Below are 14,791 nucleotides of genomic sequence, written 5' to 3'. Positions count from 1 at the left end.
GCAGGGTGACCAGCCCCTTTGCCACCATCACCTGGCATCATCTGTTTTGATGGCACCCTTGAGCTCCTGGAGTTCCTGTGTTAGGAGCTCGCTCTATTCGTTCAACCGGGTTGGGGGGGGGGGGGGGGGGTCCTGTGTGTGGTCTAGTGGTCCTTCCCGATCAGGTGTGGTTGGGATCTCATCACCCTGCGTGCTTGCCATCTTCAGGCTTCTCTCAAGGCTTTTACCGCCTTTGCTACCCCTGGAGTTGCTGTCACTTGGCATGTCTTGTCTTGATGGTGTTGGAGGAGGGTGAGGCTTTTTTCTTCCAGGTTTAGTGGGCTATTTTGTGCCGAGAGCACCTAAGTTTGAGCTTCCATGAGGAGAGCCATCTTTTGTGCGTCCAATCAGCACACCCCTTCACCAGAAGTCCAAAGCAAGTTATTTAAATGTGACAAATGGACTGAAATTACATAAATTAAATTTTAACTTTGTGTTTAGTGTGTGCCTTTTGTGCCACATATCCCGTGGAATATCAAATAACTATGTTGTTTCTGATGTTGCACGTGCTTCTGGGAAAAGTTATCATTGACTTAAAAGGCCAGTTAAATTTTCAAATATGGCTGCATTTTTTAAAAAAAATCACTAGGCCAGCATTTATTGCCCATCCCTATTGCCATTGAGAAATAGGTGGTGAGCTGCCTTTTTAAACTGCTGCAATGCCTGATGAGTAGGTATACCCACAGTGCTGTTAGGGAGGAAATTCCAGGATTTTGACCCAGTGACAGTGAAGGAACACCGATATATTTCCAAATCAGGATGGTGGGAACCTTCAGGTAGTTGTGTTTCCAGGGAGCTGCCTAAGGAGACCTGGCGAATTGCTGCATCTTGTCGATGGTACACAAGGCTGCCACTGCCCATGCGTGGTGGGGGCATTGAATATTTGTGTGAGGAATATCAATCAAGTGAGCGGCTTTGTCCTGGATGGTGTTGAGCTTCTTGAATGTTATTGGAGCTGCACTCATCCAGCCAATTGAAGAGCATTCCATCACACTCCTCCTGACTTGTGCCTTGTAGACCAGAATGTACCCATGAGGAATACATAACCAGCAGAAAATTGAGGATTTTAAAATTTCCATCCCCAAAGACATAATTCCTTGAAATGCATGTGATACATTAAAAAATTGCATAGTTCTGAAAAATAGCCCATGTCCATAATATTTGGTTTTAAAGATAGAAATTATTGTACGCTCCTTGTGAAAACATGACCTGGTCTAAGTGCTGGGAATTTCTAGCTACTACGAGAAAATAGTATGTGTCAGAAGTTCAAAATGTAGATTTTACTTTTCACCTATTTCATTGCACTAACCAGATAGAAAATTTACAAAAACAACTTTGAGACCTGAAGAGGAAAAGAAACTGGAATCAAAAACAAATATCAGAATTGTCTGTATTTGAAGCCAGTACATAAGCATTTTAAGCAAATTGGTCAGAACGCTTATCGGGTAAAATTACTGATAGAGTAAGAGGTGTTCAAAAATGTTCAGCTCGACACAAGACCAATATGTGCACTTGAGAGAAAATATAACTCTGCTTATCAATTAAAACAGCCACAGTAAACAAAAGATTTGGGAGACAATATTGAACTGGAAGAAAGAGCATAAATAAAGAGATCAAAGGGACCGAGAGAAATAATGAGGAACAATACAAGGCAGCAAGAAACATAGAATGAGGCCCAAAAAACTGAAAAGGGAAAGGGAGCTAGGTATGAAATTAGCAAACAGAACCTTGAAATTAGCAATCTCTGGAGAACTCGCGCAAGTGAGCATACAAGTAGGATGATAGAGCAAATTAATGCGTGGCTGAACAGATGGTGCAAGAGGACGGGCGTTCGATGATTGGGATCAGGTCTGGGGAGAAGGTCCCTGTACTCCTTTGTCTGGGGGTTGATGAACCTGTATCTTTTTGAAGCTGATGGAATGGCTTCTGTGGGAAGCCAAGGAGGTGAGGAGCCATTTTTAATCACAGGCAAAGAGCCTGGGGACACCGGACAACTTTCTGCAGGGGTTAGTCGCCGGAGGGGGCAACCACGTGTGGCACCACCATGCCAACCCCTGGATCGTGTGTATCCATTCATGGGGGCAAACCTTGTCCCTGCCCGTCTGCCCCACCGACCACCTATAACCCCGACCAACTGCCGGGGCCTCTGGTCGTGCGGCTGAAGGATATCGCTAATAGGGAATTGGCAGTTATGGTTAAGTGAGCACATCACACATCCCAAGTGGATTCCTGTGGATGAGCGGGCCATGTAACATGTGGGAGTCATTGCCTAGCATCCCAAACAGACTGTGATACCTGGACACAATACCTGAACACTGCGGGAGGCAGCACCACACATGCAGCAGCCAACATCCGAACACCCAGGGTCTGTGTCACATCACTCCAGGGTGCTGGGACTGTGTTGACAATGTCAGCGGTCACTGTCGAGGGCAGGGGCATGATGATAACCCACAGAGAGCTGAGTGGCAGTGCTCCTCAATCTATGCCATAGTCTGACCCCTGCGTGTCTTCTGAGTACTTGTTCACACCCATCACCTGTGCACGATAAGCCTGGGTGGGAAGGGGGCGATGCCTGGCGAGATGGGCCGCGGGTTCGGAGGTCGAGGTCCCACATTGCAGAAGAAAGCGACAGAGGCGTCGTACTGGTTGTGCTCAAGGATGTTTATTATGTTCTACAATTCCCCAGCCTCCCAATGGTGCAGCCCTTCACTCTATACTTTCACCCCCCCCCTCACCTCCACCAATGTCAGCGGTCACTGTCGAGGGCAGGGGCATGATGATAACCCACAGAGAGCTGAGTGGCAGTGCTCCTCAATCTATGCCATAGTCTGACCCCTGCGTGTCTTCTGAGTACTTGTTCACACCCATCACCTGTGCACGATAAGCCTGGGTGGGAAGGGGGCGATGCCTGGCGAGATGGGCCGCGGGTTCGGAGGTCGAGGTCCCACATTGCAGAAGAAAGCGACAGAGGCGTCGTACTGGTTGTGCTCAAGGATGTTTATTATGTTCTACAATTCCCCAGCCTCCCAATGGTGCAGCCCTTCACTCTATACTTTCACCCCCCCCCTCACCTCCACCCTTGCCCTCCGTGATCCTCAATGTGCTTGTCCCTCCGAGCTCTGCTGCTACATTTATGTCTCCCCAGGATGCACATCAGAGGTGGAGGCAGCCAGCTGCTTACCTTGTCCAGTGGCCTTTGATGCCCCTTGAGGGCATCCTCTGGAGCCGGAGGTGTATCTGAGAGAGGCACAAGCACAACCGTGCCTCCCTGTCCCTTGTGCTGACTGAGGCGCAGTCTCATCAGAGGAGTGGAACTTGGGGGAACTGGTGGCCACCGTCGCCATTCTATGGGACGGGTCCATAGGGCCCCGGGGTTCACCTTGGGATGGGGGGGAAGCTGATTTGAGCCCTGGCTGCCCCTGCATCACCTGGCTCTGCCAGCCCTGGCGGCTTCCCGAAGCCTGCACCATCATGCCAACACCTTCTGCAATGCTCCTCAGTGATTGAGTCTTGCTCTGCAGTGCATCGGCAATGCCCACCTGCAACTGGGACAAACTCCGCAGCGCTCGGCTATTCCTATATGAAAGCGGGTCATGTCCAGCAGAACATCATCGAGGTCAGCCCGGTACTGGGTAACATCCCCCCAGCAAGTTGGACATTCTGTCGAGACCCTCAGCCATGGCTATCACCGACTGCGCAATGCCTTGAACACCTCCACTAATGTTGCTGACATGCACCGATTGCCACCCTAGCAGTATTGGCCTCGGTGTCATGCATTACCAGCGACACCTCCTGCGCCCATAGACTGTGCGACGATTCTAATTGGCTATGAACGTGCTAGGGCATCACTGACATCTCCCTTAAAGTCTCCATCAACCCCAGGTAATCCTGTACCAGAGGCTCAGCATCAGGCCGGGACCCAGGTGGGTCCAAGGATCCAGCAGACCTCTGCTGTCTCGTCTGGGGGTTCCTGCCTTCACCTGATGTACCTCAGCAGATGTGTGGTGCTCACTGGATTGTGCCCCAGAAGCGTGGCCACTAATATTTCCCACCGAGGTGCGTGTATCTGCGCTGTTGGAGGATGGGGATGACAGCTGTGATGCTTCGATCATGTCTTCCTCGGAGCTCTCTTCCGAGCTGGTCTCCTGGAAGGCTGGAGAGGGGGCCCACCAGGGATGGGCTGGCACCGTTGGCTGGAGAACCTGCAAGAGAATAGACATGTGGTCAGTAAGTAAGGCAATAACAACTGCACCATTGTGTTGATGTCCTATGCGATGCTCCTCTGTGATTGGGCCATGTTCTGCTGTGCCTCGGCAATGCCCACCTGCAACAGGTCCTCTGCGTCTGGTCTGGTGGTTCATTGCCTCTGTGGCTGCCATCAACCTTCGCGTTGGTGATCACCCTGACCTCGGCCACCCCCGTCACCTCCAGGACCTGCTCCTCGAAGGAGGTGAGAATTCTTATGTCTGGCAGGCCTCCACCAGGCGCATGGTTCACATGATGGGTGGGTGAAGGGAGGGTTGGGCCGCATGGAGGATTGGGGGGGGGGGGGATGCAGGGTGCTTGTGTGGGGGCGGAAAGGTCTTCGGTTGGGGGGTGGGGGCATTGGTGTCTATTCGCCCGTGCTGCCCGATGTAGGTCGTTCACCTTTTTTCGGCACTGGAGTCCTCCTGGTCACCTCGTCCCAGGCAGCACTGGCTGCCCTGTGGCTCACCTTCCGGGACTCTTGGGGAACAGGACATCTCTCCTGGTCTCCACTGCGTCTAGGAGCCTCCCCAGCTCCGCATTGCCGCATCTTGGGGACGGTCTCCTCATTGTTGCGAGCTGGCTGAAGTTGGCTGAGCAAAAGCTGCTCAACCTTGTTAGCAGGGGGCTGATGAGCACAATGTCAGCAAATTGGCTGGTGAGCCTTCATTTGCAGCGAGAAGCCCGTGGGGCCTCGCAAAGTGGACCAATTAATGTTGAATAGCTTTGCCGGCCCCGCTGGGCTGAGCGCTGGGAATCTCGCGGCAGTTCCTGCTCGCTACCACAGTTAGAAATCTTTTTGGAGAATTGCGCCCTTTGTTTGCAAAACCAAAATTCTTGAGGAAAAATCTTCAGACACTTTTGCATTGAATAGGATGCACTGCAATATTGCAGAAGAGGATGATTTGGAAAGAATTTGCACATCGCAATCGAATGTTCCATATTGGCCTTTTTAAACAATTATGAGTTGTCTTGGTTTCAGTACAGCTTGAGAAACAATGAGCTTGTATACTAAAATGATATCTTGACTAATTCGCTTTATTTTAGAAGTAAAAATCATGGTTCATTTTTCTAATCTAGAGTATTAATTAAAAGCCCTATCTGCATTTACCACCATCCTTTTGAAATAGCTGTTTTGGTTGCTTCACCTTGCATATGAGGTTACCTTCAACATTGATCACTGGCTAAGTAGACCATTGCTTTTTTCTTGTGCAATGACATGACCCGTGTCCCATTACAAATCTTTGCTGCATTATTTTAAAAATGTTCCTAATCACATTCAGAAATCTGAATTTTCTTTTTTCTTAAAGCTTTGTTTTCCTCTTTAGATCCTCTATTACATTTTTCAAAACTTCTTGCTTTAAATTATTTCAGCTTTCATTTTTTATTTCATCACTCTCACAGGTGAGCCTGACTGCTCCATATCTTGTTGAAAGGTCGAATTGGTGTACTAAGAAAAATAATAGCAGAATTTGTGTGGTAATTGCTTCTCGCAGCTGGGTTTGTAGTAGAGCACACTCTGACCTTTGAAAATGGTAGACCATCGCGTTGGACTTTAATTTTCATTTGCTTTATTTTTACGCTTATGGTTATTATTCACACTACTACAACCACTGTTTTTGTAACTTAGTGAACAATTTCCATTGATAATTGAATTACATATTTCTATTTCTCCTCCCTGCAAGATGGTGATAGTTTCTAAAGCAACAATTTTTGTGATGGAATGCTCCCCACATGCCTGGATGAGCATAGCTCCACAAACACTCGATGTTTGACACTCAAGACAAAGCAGCCTTCTTTATCAGCCCACCAGCACCTTAAACATTCGCTCTTTCCACAACTGGCGACCGAGGCAGCAGTGTGTACTATCATATGATGCACTGCAGTAACTGCCTGACCTCCTTTGATAGTACCTTCCAAACCCTCAACCTCTACCACCTGGAAGAATAAGGGCAACAGATGCATGGGAGCACCACCACCACAGGTTCCTCTCCAAGCTTCACACAATCTTGACTTTGATCTGTTCGTTCACTCTCAGATGTTCAAAAACCAGGAACTCCATTCCCAACAGCGCTGTAGACATACCTGCACCGACTGGATGGACTGTAATTGTTCAAAAAGGAAACTGAGTACAACTTTGAGGCATTTAGGAATGGGGAGCAAATGCTGGTGTTGACAGTGATGTTCCTATCCAATGAACAAATAAAACTATTTATAGTGTAAACCTTATGACCCTTCCTATTGATTCCCTTATTTCCCTTTTCTTTATTTTTACCGTTATCATTTTGATCCATGGATGCTTAATGGACATATATCTTTAAGTCCAGCAGAAGAAGCAGGGAACTCAAAAGTTGCAACATAGTACACTGTGCTAGCCTTCGGATAGCAGAATTCAGACTTTTTGGCACCCGTGAAATTGGTGGGGCTTGGTTTGATTGGTTGGCTGCTGCCCAGTGAATTGGCCCAAAACCTGTATTCTGCTGTTGACAGGCAGTGATTGGATCCTACCTGAGTGGGGTGATTTCTCAGAGAATCAAGGAAAGCACAGTAAATAAATTAATTGTGTTTAACTTTACAAACCTGGAGACTGTAGTTATTGGGCAGCCTAGGGCCAAAGACATTGAATATTTTCCAAAAATTATTTACTCATTTCAATTAGTTAGGCCACACTTGGAGTATAGTGTTCAATTCTGGTTGCCACACTACCAGAAGGATGTGGAGGCTTTAGAGAGGTGCAGAAGAGATTTACCATGATGTTGCCTGGTATGGAAGGCATTAGCTATGAGGAGGGGAGGAGCTGCCTTCTTGAACCATGGCGGTATCTGTGGATAAATCCTCAGTGCTGTTAAGGAGGAGTTTCATTACTTTGACCCGGTGGCAATGAAGGAATGATAACATTTTTCCAAGTCAAGATGGTATGTGACTTGGAGGGGAGCTCTCCGGTGGTGTTCCCATGTGTATGTTGCCACTGGTCTACCAGGTGGTCGGGAGTCACTGATTTGAAAGGCGCCATTGAATGAAATTTAGCAAGTTGCTGCAGTTCATCTTGTAGATAATACACACTGCTGTCATTGTAAGTCTATGGTGGAGGGGTGGGTGGTGTGCTAATAAAGTGGGCTACATTGTCCTGGATGGTGTGAGCTTCTTAAATGTTGTTGGAGCTGCACTCATCCAAGCAAGTAGGAAGTATTCTAATTCATTCCTGATTTGTGCTTGTAGACAATGGATAGCCTTTGGGGAATCAAAGTGAGTTACTTGCTGCAGAATTCCTAGCCTCTGACCTGTTCTTGCAGCCGCAGTGTTTATGTGGCAGGTCCAGTTTAGTTTCTGGATAATGGTAACATCCAGGATTTTGCCAGTGCGGTACTGAACAATGGTAATGCCATTGAAAGTCAGTAGAAGACTATTAGATTCTCTCTTGTTGGAGATGGTTGAATGTCGAGAGGAGATGATTATATTCTCTTTTATTAGAGCTAGTCATTGTCTGGCAGTTCTGAGTGCCAATGTTACTTACCATTTAGCAACCTAAAACTAAATATTGTCCAGATCTTGCTGCATGTGGGTATGGACTGTTTCAATAAAATACCTTTTATGATTTCAATACTGTTGCCGAAGGATTTTGGTGAAAATAATGTTTTATTTTATTGTTCTCCCATCTCTGTTTAGGCCTTACTAACTGCAGTAACATCTCAGCATATAGAAATACACGAAGGAACTGTGTTACAGGCTGTTAGAACATGCTACAATATTTACCTGGCCAGCAAAAACTTAATAAACCAAACCACAGCCAAGGCAACACTAACACAGATGTTGAATGTTATATTTGCACGAATGGAAAACCAAGCAGTGAGTATTGAGTTCTTGAAGGTAGAGTTGATTTGAAATTTAAAAGAAAATACTGATTTGCAGAACTGCAAAACAGTTGGTTGCTGGAATACCTCGGAAAACTTGGGTACTAAAAATTGTTTTTTTTTGTATATTATATGCTTATTCATTTCTGTAATTGTGAAATTTAAGGAGAATGAATGATGCTTGAAATGTGATGAGCAAAAGGTTTTCATATATACCGATGCAATATAATGGATGGATTGATTAATTCTAAATTATGATAGCAATTGTTTTTTTAATATTTGGTAAAGCACAAATGATATTCTCTATGACTGTGACATTGTAAACTGTCCTTCTCAACCTAGCTTTAGCCTTTGACAAAGCTGGACCATATGATCTAATGCTGCTCCACTTATCCAGCTGGGTGAAACAACCCTTGGCTGGTTACATTCTATTCGTACCCAGAGAATCACCTGCAATCGTTTCTCTTTTCAGCACCATTACTTTTGGAGTTCTGCAAGGACCTATCCATGTCCCCCTCCCTTTTCTCATCCACACACTTAGATTCACAGTTAGCTTTCACATGTATTCTGATGACACCCAGCTCTGCCTCACTACCTCTCTCAACAAACCCCTGGTGTGTGTCTGATTTGTCATGCTATTTGTTTGACTTCTAGTATTGGACAAGCACAAATTTCCTCCAGGTAAATATTAGGAAGACCAAAACCGTTTCTCCTTGACTCCCCTGATCACCCCATTCCCTAGACCAGGGGTGGGCAAACTTTTCCGTGCAAGGGCCACATTCAGAAATTCACAATTTTAAAGGGCCGCATAGTATATTAATTAATAGTCCCGGTTGTAACCAATTAGCGTGCGGCATATACCTCAGCGCTTCCCCCGGCGGCATCCTGCCTTTAGCCCTCTTTTTCTCTACTTTTCAAAAATGGCGCTTCACCCGGCTATGATTCTGGGCGCCTCATATAGAACATAGAACAGTACAGCACAGAACAGGCCCTTCGGCCCTCGATGTTGTGCCGAGCAATGATCACCCTACTCAAGTCAACGTATCCACCCTATACCAGTAACCCAACAGCCCCCCCCATTAACCTTATAAAAAAAAAAAAAATATTTTTAAAAAAAAAATTTTTTTTTTTAATGACTTGATCTTGGTGGGCCGCATAAAGACCTTTGGCGGGCCGTAGTTTGCCCACCCCTGCCCTAGACACTGACTTTCTGTTGCCTTCTAAGGCCCAATCAGATGGTTGCCATTCATGGCATCCGATTTGACCATGAGATCTGCTTTCAACCCAATATCTGCAATATCACCCCATTTGCTACTCCCAACTCTGTAACACTGCTTTTGTATGCCCTTACATCAGTTTGGGGGCCGATTTAGCTCAGTTGGCTGGACAACTGGTTCGTGATGCAGAGTGAGGCCAGCAACGTGGGTTCAATCACCATACCAGCTGAGGTTATTAATGAAGGCCCGCCTTTTCAACCTAGCCCCTTGCCTGAGGTGAGGTGATCCTCAGGTTTAATAACGACTAGTCAGCTCTCCCCCTCAAAGGGGAAAGCAACCTGTGGTCTTCTGGAACTATGGTGACTACTTTACTACCTCAGTTCATGAGAAATATCCATCCATGCCTCTGGACTTGACTATATGAATGTTTTCTTGTTTGGCTTGGAGCCTTGGTATACTTGAGCTGATCCAAAAATATGTTGCTGTAAATCTATTGGGTCCCATTCATCCATCACTCCTGTGTTTGCTGACCTCCATTGACTCCTGGTCTGGAAAATTAAATTCTTTTCAAATTTGAAAAGTCTCTCTCTTGTGTTCAAATAGTTCCCCTGGCCCTGCCACCCCTTTACTCTGGGGGAAATTGAAGATTCCTGTGCTCCTCCAATTGTGGCCATTTCTGCATCCCTGATTTTCATTGCTCCACCATTGAAGGTTTTCAGCTGCCTGAGCTCTAGAATGCCCCCCCCCCCCCCCCCCCCCCCCACTCCACAAAGTCTCTCTCTCTCTCTCTCTCTCTCTCTCCCTCCTTTTAGATGATTCTTGAAACCTACCTCTGAGAAAGCTTTTGGTCATCTATTCAAGTAACTCCTCGTGTGGTTTGGTGTCAAATTTACCACACTAATGCTTCTTTATTTTGCTGTATAAACACACAATACAAATGCAAGTTGTTAACAAAAATATTCTTAAAACCATTATCAAAAAATCCTTATTCTCACGAAACACATCTTTCTCAAACTTTGTTTCAATTTTTTTCATGCCCATCCAAATTCCAGCATTGCCATCCTCTGACACCCCCCCACCACAACAGTGTAACCTACGCAATGTTAGCAATGCCATGTGAATTTGATTTGAATTAAATTTATTCGAAATTGTAGTTGGAAAACTGACAACAGTGCAAGAAGATGCACTTGGCTCATTTCAGACTCTCTAGAATGAGATAAAATGTCAGAAATTGTTAATCTATTGACTGCGAATGCATGCTGATCTTTATTTGTTTGGTGAAATTGAGATGTTTTTCACCAATCTAATTCTCACCTTTCTGGTAGTTTTTTTGTAATAACATGGCTTTCAAATCCAAAATGTAAAGATTAATCATAATTGAAATTTGTACTTTCCAAGTTGATATTTGTAACAGAAAAGCTTTTTTTGAACTGTACACATGATATCTGGATCAGGAAGTAGTTGGCCTTTGCGGCATGAATGGCATGGGATTGGAATCTGAATGGTTCAATGGGGCTACAAAAAAAATCGTACTTCAGCTTGAGACAGTGGACAGGAAGGGGATTAGAATTAGAGGCAGGTTTACAGAATTTGTACTGGAGGAACTGTAGACAATTTCTTTGGTATTTCTGATGTTGAGATCTCTCAATTGCAAAGACCACTTTCAACTCTATAACATCCCCCACCTCCGTGTCTACTTCAACCCTCCTGGTGTTGAAATTCTTAATCTTGCCTTTGTCTTCTCCAGACACTCTCTCAGTCAGAGCTTTCCTCGCCAGCTTCCATCCTGGATCTTCCAAAACATCATCATTCAAAGCCCCATGTTGGGACTACTTTTTTGTACTAATTCATTTTGTTATTTTAAACACCAGCATGCATAGACTGCAGTTATAATAATGCAGAACGAGGTATTGAATGAATTTATATTAAACAATCCAACATGAGTACTCGGGTACATTATACTCCATGATTCTGTATGATTGCAACATACAATGATTTACTCAAAATCTTTATACCATTTATTCTACTTTTGATCTCTTTATTCTATGTATATGACTACCAAATCACAGCATATCCAAAGACACATAGAAGTTGCATCTGAATAGCAACATGGAGTCCAGAAACATAGAAAATCGAAGCAGGAGGAGGCCATTCGGCCCTTCAAGCTTGCTCCATCATTCATTATGATCATGGCTGACCATCCGGTTCAATACCCTGATCCCGCATAAGAAGATGTACTTAGCTCATTTCAGTCTCTCCTAATCATTCTGTTATCATGGTTATAGGTGCACTTAAGCTCTTGGAATCACTTTAAAAAAAATCTATAAACACAGTTCCCCAACCAACATCTCTCCCATTCAGGCATATTGGGTATAATTATCCCATGGCCCTATTGGCGGGGTCAATGCAGCTGCGGGGGGATTTGAGAGAAATTTGGTGGGAGTGCAAAAAAAATTTGTTTCACATTTGCGTGAACTTCTCACTATCTTTCGCTGGTACATGCCACATGTACCAGCGAAAGATACAGTGAGAAGTTCACGCAAATGTGAAACAAATTTTTTTTCTGCTGGAGGCCAGTGTAGTACAGATTTGCACCCCTCTAATGGGATGCAGATGAAGGCCCAACCAGAATCTTGCGCACATGCCCGATTCTCCTCGACGCCAGCAGGAAAACACGGCGATCAAAAACACTTCTGGAACAACGTAGCGTGCAGATGTCAGGACCCGTCTGAGCAAAGACTGTGGCTGTCTCTGGAGTTTGGAATGGAGGTCACCAGCAACCCTGCACCTGGAAAACCACAGCAGTGGGTGGGAGGAGCATTTACAGATGGATCTTCTAGATTCATTGTCATCAAGGATGCCCATCTTTTTCAGGAGATCCATTTTTTTTTCTTCAGTTGTGGGTCAGTGATGATGGGTGCCTTTTCATTACGCGCCAGCAGGCTTACGCCACGATGGAATGCAGTGAAATGTGGCATAATTAGTGAGGTCGGGGCTGGAAGACATGGTTTCCTGTCTACCTCCACAGTGTGAAACCTCCCGAGATGGGAGTATTCCACCCATTATTTCAGTTCCTCATCCTTGCCTTAGGCCTGGTTAGCAATGCATCCCGAGGCAGAAAGTTCTTTTATCTTATTGTGTGCTGATCCCACAAACAACACAGCACAACAAGGTAAATACATGTAAATGTTGCCACAGTCCCAGAGGGCCACAGGGTCCCTTTGAGAGGGAGCTGACTGGTGATGATTTGACCTGAGGGGCACCACACCTCAGGTGAGGGGCAAGGTTGAGAAGGCGGGGCCTTCATGAATAACCTCAGGCGGTACGGGAATTGAATCCACGCTGTTAGCATCACTCTATAATCACAAACCGGCCATCCAGCCAGCTGAACCAACCGACCTCCGACAACAAGGTGGACAGGTAGTATAAACTCTCATTCCCACTTCTATATCAAGTCCAACTCACCCACCATCCCTGTTGCCATTAATTTATATTGGTTGCCAATCCCTCAACATTCCAAATTTAAATTCTCACTCACTTGTTCAAATTTATTCATGGCCTCATCCATTTCTAGAATAACTTTCTGAAAATGTACCAACTCCCAATTCTCTGTTTCTCTGGCCTCTTATATGTCCCCTGTTTTCCTTCACCCCACCCATAAGTACCTGTGACTTCAGCTAATTGCAACCCACAATTCAAAATAAAACAGACAGTAGTGGGATATAGAGCAGCGATGGAGTGTAGGAATCCCGTGAGGGCAGTTTCATTTGTGACTTGAGCTAGGGCCTTTTATGTACCTCATTGGCAGCTTCTGTTGTTTCCATAAAATCCTTGTTTACAAAGCCTAGCCTTCCCCAAAGTGCTGCCTGCCTCTATCCTGGTCCCATATCTTTCTCTGGTTTTTGATTTGCCTTCCCTCTTGTGCTGTCTAAACTCACCCATGAGAGTCATTTCTTGCTCTCTTAATCCTGTTCCACAAATCATAGAATTTACAATGCACAAGGAGGCCATTCGACCCATTGAGTCTACACTGGCTATTGAAAGAGCTTCCCATTTAAACCCACACCTCCACCCTATCCCGGTAACCCAGTAACCCCACCTAACCGTTGGACCCTAAGTGGCAATTTAGTGTGGCCAATCCACCTAACCTGCACATCTTTGGACTGTTTCTCTGGCCTCGAAGCTCAGTAGCTCAAAGCCACTGACCATCCAACTGCAAACCCCTTGTAAAAGAAATTTAAGTGGAAACCCAAAAAAAATTGACTCCGAAAATAATTTCCTGAAAAAAACAATTGTCGTTGGGGTTCACAGCTGGGAACCTGCTTAGGAACTCTGTCACTATCCCTTTTAAACCACCATTGCTCATCAAAGAAAACATTTGCAACTTCTCTTTCCTTGATAACTAGGTTATCTCCCCTCTTGTTCTTGAACGTGTCTTCAAAGTCTGTGCCCGCCTTTCCAAAAATACCGTCTGAGCTAGGAAATTGTCAGACTTAACACCGTATTCCTTAGAAATGTAAGACTGGGCTCCATTTTCAGTCCTAAACCATGTCTTTGTGCATACAGCTGCAGGAAGTAAAACAAATGGAAAAGGAGAGACTTCGGCAACAGCATCACCTCCAACAGTCCAATGTGAACCAGTGTGAACCCGAATCTCCACAACTGAATCGACTTGAGGACCAGCCTATTCTTGAGGTGTCACAGGTGCCTGAATCAGGCCACCTCAATGAAGTGGACAAGCATGTTCGAGAGGACACAGAACCAGAAAATGGGGCGGATATTTGTAATGCCGAAAATGAACAAACAGAAGTTGACCAGGCCACAGCAGCTAAAAGTAAATAAAGTTTAATTATAGCCTCTTGTATATAGTTTTTGTGACTTAGGAAAGTGCTAGTTTAAAGGAAGGAAATTATTTGTTTGTTTCCTTAGTTAATACACTAAAACGTTGGGAAAGCAATATTGCTTCTCAGTTCAGTTTCCATATATAGTAGAATGTAGGCCAGTATCTCCCTTGAAGTATTGGTTAAAATGCCTTGCCTTACATTGTACTTACAATTCTTTCCTTCCATTGTCAGCAACAGGTCCCTGTAGCATTTCACACAGTGGAAAAGCGAATAAGCATTTAATTTCTTCAATTTCTCTTAATAGTTATAATTCTATTAAAAGATGAAATATTTTGGCTGCTTACCAAGACTGCCCATTCTATTGTAGAAACAGACACAGAACACATCATTTCTGACGCTGAACTCCAGCGAAAAGTGGTGCCATCATCAGGATTGCTTTGAATTTTGGCCATGGACAGCCCACAGTACTTTACATCATGATTTCAACTATTGGGAGCCTGTCCCACCATATTTCTGTTGAATAGACATTGCCCCCTGTCTGTCTCCAGCATGGGGCATTTCTCCAGATGTCATTACGACACAGAGGCTAACTTTA

At 45.0% G+C, this 14,791-nt stretch overlaps 1 protein-coding gene across 9 annotated transcripts in view; it reads left to right on the top strand.

Moving 5' to 3' along the window:
* The window catches only part of arfgef1 (ADP-ribosylation factor guanine nucleotide-exchange factor 1 (brefeldin A-inhibited)), a 280,401-nt gene that overhangs the window by 93,305 nt on the left and 172,305 nt on the right, over positions 1-14,791 (top strand). For all 9 annotated transcript variants that reach the window (XR_005462112.1, XM_038809540.1, XM_038809538.1 and 6 more), the window contains exons 5-6: positions 7,951-8,130; positions 13,919-14,186. Coding sequence is in view for 8 of the 9 variants with exons in the window: in XM_038809540.1 (XP_038665468.1) it covers positions 7,951-8,130; positions 13,919-14,186 (448 nt within the window). In the remaining variant the exon portion in view is untranslated. The remainder of the gene's footprint in view (positions 1-7,950; positions 8,131-13,918; positions 14,187-14,791) is intronic.

The sequence above is a fragment of the Scyliorhinus canicula genome, chromosome 10, assembly GCF_902713615.1.
Source record: "Scyliorhinus canicula chromosome 10, sScyCan1.1, whole genome shotgun sequence".
NCBI lineage: Eukaryota > Metazoa > Chordata > Chondrichthyes > Carcharhiniformes > Scyliorhinidae > Scyliorhinus > Scyliorhinus canicula.
Note: the sequence above shows the minus strand (reverse complement) of the source record. Positions and strands in the feature narration are given on the sequence as shown.